The sequence below is a fragment of the Anomaloglossus baeobatrachus genome, chromosome 10, assembly GCF_048569485.1.
Source record: "Anomaloglossus baeobatrachus isolate aAnoBae1 chromosome 10, aAnoBae1.hap1, whole genome shotgun sequence".
NCBI classification, from domain to species: domain Eukaryota; kingdom Metazoa; phylum Chordata; class Amphibia; order Anura; family Aromobatidae; genus Anomaloglossus; species Anomaloglossus baeobatrachus.
This window is the reverse complement of record NC_134362.1, coordinates 168,325,506-168,334,623: the sequence shown is the minus strand read 5'-3', so window position 1 is coordinate 168,334,623 and position 9,118 is coordinate 168,325,506. Positions and strand designations below refer to the sequence as shown.

The following is a 9,118-nucleotide window of genomic DNA, read 5'->3' as shown; positions in this document are numbered from 1 at the left end:
CTTATAAAAGGAAAAGAACACCCTACCCACAGTTAAGCATGGTGGAGGAGGCATAATGCTGTGGGGTGGCTTTGCTGCGTCTGTTACTGGAGGCCTTGACATTTTTATGGGGTACTCCAGCTCATATGGCAGAGCTGCAGTACCAGACTCGGCGCACATATTAGAGGGGACGCCACCTTAATCAAGGCTCAAAGAATCAATGGAGCAAAGTCTGGATGTGATGACAATATCAGCCGTTTATTAAAACCGATCAGTTTACAGGTCCACGTCATACATTATTCACTGCGACAAACATACAGACATGTAGGTCTTAAAGCGATTAACCGTTCAGTTGCTGGGTGACCTATGGCATCCAGGTAGATACATCATTTTTTGGTGAAATATCAGGCACCCACATTTTGGAGATGATGGATTGTTTCATATTGCAGAAATCTTCCACACGGCTGTACAGTAATGGGTGAGGTTGGTATCAAATGCAAAGTAAAAACAACAGTAACATAAAGCTGCCGCTAAGATAATAAAAATGTATATATAAAAAAAAAAAAAGCTTCAAGAGTGAAATGTCAGCCCCGTTTAATGAAGGGTGGAAATTGATATATACAATATACTGTATTCAGTCACAAAATAATATTTGGTGGAATTTTCTGTAAAGTACATTCTGAGGAATAGGGCGGTCGTGCAGACTTTTGCAACAAATCTGCTACGTGTGAATATACTCAGTCTTCTAGAACAGCCTGACTTAATCTGTACCATCCTTACAAAGTGAAGATTGAGAGGGGGGGGGGGTGTTTGTGTCTGGACCGACTTCTCCTTTTCGGCGCTGTCACATTACGGTCATGTGAGATTTCATTTTCTCCAAAAGTTGTCAGGCGTCATGTCGCCAGGAACCAGCCTGTCAGAGTCTGCTCAAGGCGGAAATGCCAGTCACCCGCAAGCAGAGACGGGGCGAGACGGTTTTTTGGGAATTCGTCACATCTTTCTCCCATCATGTATTTTATTAAAATAAATAATATATATATATATATATATATCCTAAGCTTATTTTTGCAAAGGAACAAGTTTATTTTTATTTCCTTGCAGGCTAAATTAACTTGTAGGGTGTAAGAAAAATAAATAAATAAAATAAAAAATAAAATACAAAACCACAGTATTTTTTGCTTTATAAGACTCACCCCAAATGTAGAGGAGGAAAATAGGAAAAAATAATTTTTAAATGTTAATATGAGAGTCCCTAGAACATCTTATAATATCTCACCAGGGGGAGTGACTCCGGAAGGTCACAGGAGGCAGGGTCAGTGATGCTGCGGGCTCAGCGGAGGGGGTGTTGCGGCTCAAGAGGGTTGGCGATACTGAGGGTTTGGGGGGTGTCGCGGCGGCAAGTGCCATTGTTCTGCTGGTGGACTGCGAGGGTGTCACTGAAGTGGAGCAACTCTGGAGGATCGCGGCAGGGTGTCTCAGCAGCAGGTGCCATTGATCTAACTGTGAGCTCAGAGGAGGGGGTGTTGCGGCTCAAGAGGGTCGGCAATACTGAGGGCTTGGGGGTCTCAGCAGTGTGTGCCATTGATCTGCCGGCGGGCTGCTGGGGTGTGACTGCAGTGGAGCAACTCAGGAGGGTCACAGGATGGGGTGTCTCATCGGACGTTGCCATTGACCTGACTGTGGGCTCAGTTGACTTGCCCGTGGTTGACGAGATTGACTTCAAGAACATGGCCGTGGAGGCAGCGCATGCGCAGATAGGACTCCATGTCCATCTGCACATGCGCCACCTTCGCGGCCATGTTCTTGCAGTTCATCACATCAACCACGGGCGATTCAATGGAACCCGCAGTCAGGTCAATGGCACCCACTGCCAACACACCCCATCCTGTGACCCTCCTGAGCCCCTCTGTGACTGGTGGACGGGGACACGCTGTCAATGGAAAAACATTTTTTTTTTTTACCGATTGTCTGATAGCAACTAGTCTCCAGTTCTTGACGTCTGTGCGCCCCTTGGTGTTTATTGCTGCATATATTCAAGATATTTGAAAATATTTAAAGTTTTTCTGACGCTTTTCTGTCAATTGTTTTGTATTGTGAAAAAGAAAAAAAAATGATTTTTTTTTGGGAAGTGCAATAATGTTTGTGACTGTCTAAAGCCAACACAGGGCGCGTGACACCGTACCGATATTCGGCAATGCTTTACAAAAAGGTACAAATAATTAGAAAAAACATTAACGTAAATAACAAAAAAATTGAAAAACATAAGAATTATACAAAATAATATAAAAAGGCATCAATGTGATTGCAAAAGGAGCATTAACCCTTCCTGCAAATAGCATCGTCCAGCAAGAGCCGTGTAACAGCGGTGCTTCTGTAACTGACCTAACACCAGTACAGCCTTGTGGATACATAACCGGAATAAAAGCAGAAAGCACAACATTTACCGTAACAAAAAAAAAACAAAAAAAAAAAAAACACCATTGACCTAAATTATCAGGAAACTAAATAAAAACCTACAGCCGCCTGAGTGCACATCACATGCGGCTAAAAGCTTGCATAGACAAGAGGGGAGGGGAGGGGAACCGTCGTTGGGAGGGTGCAGGGTTCGGAGCAGGTGCTGAGATGAAATGGTCCAAGGCTTCTATTCTCCTGGGCGGGCAGGTCACGGGTATAATGGAAGCTGGAGGTGGAGTCAGGGTTAGCGTAACTTCAGGTCGTCTCCACTGCCCAGGCCGGAGGTGGGATCCTGTTGCCGCCGAGCCTACACCAGAGAGAAATTCTGTTTAAAGTTAGAGACATAGATCATGTGAAAGAGACAGAACGCACGATACAGACACAAGCACATACAGGAAAAGGGTGCGAGCAGGTGGAAAAAGGGGCTTCTAGGACGTTAAATCTGGCTGTGGCACCCTGACCAATCATCTGATTGAGGATACCACAATGCACAGCGCCATACATTGTGCAGTGGCCATGAACGGTATTGCAAGTGAGCTTGAAGTTCCATTATTGGCCACTGCACTGTGTATGGCGCTGTGCCAGCCAGATTAATGGGAAAGACTATTCTCCTTGCGGAGACCTGACAAACCATGGCGAGGAGTCTTATAGCTCCTCTGGGAAATAATCAAATTGTCTCCTCAGGGAGGAAGGAGACAAACTCTAGCGACACCTACTGGAAGTAGCAATCCTACAAGGCAAAAGTGGCCTTTTATCAAGCCATTTCATAGGACTTAGGATTTATTCCAGATCAGAACCTACAAGCCAGAACCACAGTCAATCAGCCGATTGGTCACGGTTTCAGGACTTGACCCCCCCCCTCCCCCAACCTCTGTTTTTAGAAACCTACCGCAGGATAGGCTGGCAATATTAACAACCTTTAAAGTTCTACTTTTTCAAATATAAACACATTTCATGAATTGTGTGTAGTAAATAAAAAAATAAATAAATTATTAATTTTAGATAGCGATATACAGATATACACATATACATACACACACATACATATATATACACATACACATATACTTTTTAATAGTATATATAATTTTTGTTACTATAAATAGATATTTTATAGTGGAAAAATTATATTAAGAAAATTAAATACCATACGTATCAGTATTAAAAAATTGTAATGAAAGAATATTATACATATTTTTTTTAAATACTAAAATACTAATATATATATATATATATATATATATATATATATATATATATATATATATATATATATATATATATATATATATATATATATATATATATATATATATATATATTATACACACATATATACATGTGTATACATATATATATAATAAATTAATATATAAATACACACACACATTATATATATATATATATATATATATATATATATATATATATATATATATATATATATATATATATATATAGTGTGTGTGTATTTATATATAATTATAATATATATATATATTATAATTAATATATAAATACACACACACTATATATATATATGTATATGTGTGTATTTATATATTAATTTATTATATATATATATATATATATATATATATATATATATATATATATATATATATATATATATATATATATATATATATATATATATATATATATATATATATATATATATACACACACACACACACACATATATATAATATATATATTTTACATACATACATATATACATCCACACACATTATAGAATTAGTGAAGACAATAAAAAAAATGTATAATTTTATATAAGATATAAATATAATATATAAATATATTTATATATTATATATGTATACACATGCTTTTTTCATCTTCACACACACGTAATACACATATAAATTTTTTTTATACACACACACACACACACACACACTGCATTTTTAAACCCAATCCTGCAATTCAACATCTGAACAGCAGAGGGCGCTGCAGTCCCATCATTTTTGCATTGTGTGCATTTGCACCAATCTGAAATCACAAGTTGATACATTGTGGTAAGGAAAAGAGGCCGAGCCGGCAGACTTGTGGTAGAAGGAAAAAAAAAAAAAAAAATAGGTGGCTGACGCTGCAATAGCTTTTAGAGGAAGGACAAAACATTTGGTTAGTAGAAAAAGCAGGAGCAGTTGCTTTCAATGGCAGTACATGGGACTCAAAGAGGAAGAGACCGCCTTAAGCATTTAACACCTTTCTGCTCTTATGATACATCATCATTAATTAATGTGAATGTCCTAACGACAGGCTACATAAATATCTAATCTACATAAAACGTTACATACCTTTGTAAAGACACTGAATTACTGATGTACAGTAGCACCAAACCAGTGTTACCGCCTGTATTTAAAGAGGACCGGTCACTTGCTTAAATTATTATTATTTTTTTTTTTTTAATAAAACCTCCGTCCTGCAGATTATTTCCATTTTGCACTGTCGCGCCAGTGCTGAAATATTCCCATTAGTTTCTTCTGGAGCGCAATATGTGAAATCTTTCCTTTGCAGCCCAACTGGGAGTTTCTTCAGAGTCTTCTCTGGGGCGTGAGTTTCCCCCAGTCTCTCCCAGATGCTGCCAATCACAGCATGGCAGCTGATCTACCATTCTCAAATACGGTCAAGCTGTGGTTGGCAGCATCTGGGAGGGGGTGATGAAAAAGCACACATCAGAGAAGACTCTGAAGAAACACCTTGTTGGATTGCAAAGCAGAGATTTCACATATTGAGCTCCAGAAGAAACAAATGTCAATATCTCTGCAATGGAGCGACGCAGCGCAAAGCAAAAAGTGCATCAGGATCAGGGGAATATTGAAAGTGAACTTATTTTGGGGGCAAGTGACAAATTCACCAACTACACAAAAAAGGCAGAAAAATTGCACTTTTGCAGAAAACCAGAGGGAAATCTATATATGAGCATAGTCACACAAGTTTTGCTCATTCAGGCTTTGTTGCTTTTTTTTTTTGCTTAAACAGGATTCAGATAAACTCTGTGCATATGCCATTTACATCTGTTTTTGTGGATGAGAATCATCCATTCCAAGTCTTTTATGGTTCATTACAAGTAAAATATTCCCATTGGTAAGAGACAAAAAAAATCAGTTTCCCTCTTGGTTGTTAGAAAAAAAACAAAAAAACCCCTCCCATAAAAAACACAAACTAATTTATTCCTAGCAACAAATGTGAAGAATACAGGAGCTTTTCTACAGGTTATCCCCCTTCTTCATGCAACTCTGGAGGGTAAGAGGAATATGGGGACCTTTCTACTTATCACCCCCTTATGCAACTCTGGAGGGTAGGACAGGAATAAAGAGACTTTTCTACATGTTATCACCCCCAGTGCAATTCTGGGGTGTAGAAGAATTATACATGATAACTTGTATAGAATAGTTCTTATGCAACTTTGGGGGGGTAGGAGAGCAATATGGACACTCTTCTATATGTTATCACCCCCTTGTGTAATTCGGAGGGGTGTTACAGAGATAAATATATTATATACACACATATATTATATATATCTATATCTATATATCTATCTTTATATCGCTACCTCTATCTAATCTCTATCTTTATATCTCTCTCTAATATATAAAGGGGGGCGCGCGCGGTGTGTGTGTGTGTGTGTGTGTGTGTGTGTGTGTGTGTGTGTGTGTGTGTGTGTGTGTGTGTGTGTGCGTGCGAGATTGGCATCTGCACCGTCGCAGCTACAGCCACAAAATTTTGCACACTCACACTTCTGGACCCAGAGAGCGTCATAGGCTATGTTTTGAGGGGAAATTTTAACCCAGTGCTTTACAGTTATTCACCAAAAAACCTGCCTCCATTAAAGCGAATGGAGCTGGGAGACACAGTGCAGCCAGAACTTCAGAAGAATGTGCAGCCACGCCCTTATATGGAATGTTGGCGTGTCACAATGCAGACAGGGAAAGAGACAGACAGACAGGGAAAGAGACAGACAGACAGGGAAAGAGACAGAGACAGAGATAGACAGAGAAAGAGACAGAGATAGACAGGGAAAGTGACAGAGATAGACAGACAGGGAAAGTGACAGAGACAGTCAGAGACAGACAGACAGAGATAGAGATACAGAGAGATATATACAGAGACAGAGAATGGGAGAGAAACAGAGAGACAGTTACTATCCCGGGGAGCGCCGGGTGTTATGTTGTGATGCGAAATTTTAACCCCGCGCGTTCCAATTTACCAATCGATTTTGACCCTATCTACATAATGGGGAAAAAGTGAAACGAAAAGTGTTGGGGTCAAATTGACAGCTGCCAGATGTGAACAAGGGGGACTTAAAGAATGAGAGCGATTGCGCCAAAGAGTATATACCGTACAGTTGCTAAGGTGGGGCCCCGACATGGAATACTCACCGCACATGGGGATATGAACACACACACAAAATGCACCACACACTACCACGTGCTTGAACACCTATACCACCCTCAGCACACATCTCACCACACATACACCAACCTCGCCACATAATCACCCTAAACACACACAAGTCTGGTATTATCCTTCAAAAATAAAAATCTGATTAATAAGCAGCCAAACTACAAGAACAATAAATGTACCACATAGGAAATACGGCAGCTGTCAGTCACATGACCTGTCTATATGTGTATGTGTGAGCTAATATATACTGTCAGGGGGGAGGGCTTTCTGCTGCCTGGAGATTTATCAGGCTGCCAATAGCAACCAATCACAGCTTAGCTTCTATTTTGCTACAGTTAATTAATCTGAGCTCTGATTGGTTAATATAGGCAACAATTTAATAATTACATTTCGATTTGTTTTGTGGTTTTTGTGTGCAGAATACATTTTTTGTTAATACATTCTATTTTGTTAACAGCAGTTATTAACCCGGGCGAAGCCGGGTAGTACAGCTAAATATATATATATATATATATATATATATATATATATATATATATATATATATATATATATATATATATATATATATATATATATATATATATATATATATATATATATATATATATATATATATATATATCTCTCTCTATCTATATATATATCTATATATCTATATCTCTATATAAATATATACATACATACATACATACACACAATTCTGTATATCACTAACTTAAGCAGCTCGGAGAAAAGAATGAACATCACTTTTGTACAGGTTATCACCTCTTTATGGAACTTTTTGGTAGGAGAGAAATATAGGGACTTTTCTACATGGCATCATCCCCTTCTGCAACTCTTGGGGGAGGAATATTAGGACTTTTCTACACGTTATCCCTTTATACCACTCTGGGGGTGGGAGATGAATATGGGGACTTTTCTACATGTTATCACCCCTCCATCCCATTTCTAATCAGGGAGAAATATGAGCGTTTACACCATACAACTAACCAACCCATTTGTTGACTAGGGCTCAAATGTTTGCTGGCCTCTGGATTGTTTATTTAGTTCTAGTAAAGATACGTACAAGGATATTCTCTACAAGGTCAGACTTTTAGGCTGAATTCAGATGTCTGTGTAGCACAGTCCGAGGACAGACAGTGACGCATGAGCCGACGGCGGGTCTCCTGCCGATGAGGCTGCTCAGGTCAGTCAGGATACCTGCAGCCGGTCCTGTACATGGCGGTCTATTCTTTGACTGTGATACACAGATGTCTGCATACATAAAACAAACATGAAGGCGCCTATGATTGTAAAGTGCCGGAGGGAAAAGTGAAATAATATACCGTATTTTTCAGACCATAAGACGCACTATTTTCCCCCCAAATGTTGGGGGAAAGTGGGGGGTGCGTCTTATGGTCTGAATATGGCTGCGGGGAATGAGGGTGCTGCGGTGGAGCGGGTCATCGGGGGCACGAGCAGGCTGTAGCAGCGCCTGCCGTGACCACGTGGGTCCGCTCATTACATATGCACGCCCATCCTCCCGCCCATGTCTCAGCGGTGAAGCCGGTGCTGACAGGTGGGCGGGGTGATGGGCGGGGGGAGGCTCTGCGCGCATAATTAACAGCCTGCCCTCATGATCACCGCTAGCAACTACAGCCTGGAGTGATCATGCGGCTGTATTCACTGCCCCCCGCGCATCATTATCAGCACGGGGTGCAGTGAATCAGTGTACTGACCCGTCCCCGTGTGTGGAGCAGTCACCGTTGTCTGCAGCATCGCGATGTCTTCCTGTCTGGGCCGGTCAGCTGATCTGTGTATAGAGCGGTGAGCACAGCAATGACGTCATCTCTGTGCGCGCCGCTAGTGTCCACACAGATCAGCTGACCGGCACAGACAGGAAGGCATCGCGATGCTGCAGACAACGGTGACGGCTCCACACACGGGGACGGCTCCACTCAGCGGCGCTGCTGCTGAGACAGAGGAAGATGATTGGTGCTGCAGGGAGTGAGGAAAAGAGTATAAACGTTTATTTTTTTTTTCTGTGCCACAGGATACAGGCCATATACCAGAATGGGAGTATGTTATGAGCAGGATGGATGGGGGGTAGGTTATGAGCAGGATGGATGGGGGATATGCTATGAGCTGGATGGATGGGGGGTATATTATGAGCTGGATGGATGGGGGGTATATTATGAGCTGGATGGATGGGGGGTATATTATGAGCTGGATGGATGGGGGGTATATGAGCTGGATGGATGGCGGGTATATG

General features: G+C 40.6%; 1 protein-coding gene across 4 annotated transcripts in view; it reads right to left on the bottom strand.

The window, feature by feature from the left end:
• Nucleotides 1-210: 210 nt before the first annotated feature.
• CBFB (core-binding factor subunit beta) overlaps nucleotides 211-9,118 on the bottom strand; it is a 31,049-nt gene continuing 22,141 nt past the window's right edge. For 2 of the 4 annotated variants that reach the window (XM_075325805.1, XM_075325804.1), the window contains exon 6: nucleotides 211-2,740. Coding sequence is in view for 2 of the 4 variants with exons in the window: in XM_075325804.1 (XP_075181919.1) it covers nucleotides 2,678-2,740 (63 nt within the window). In the remaining 2 variants the exon portion in view is untranslated. Of the gene's footprint in view, nucleotides 2,759-9,118 lie in introns of all 4 variants that reach the window. The other 2 variants (XM_075325806.1, XM_075325807.1) reach the window with 2 other exon arrangements.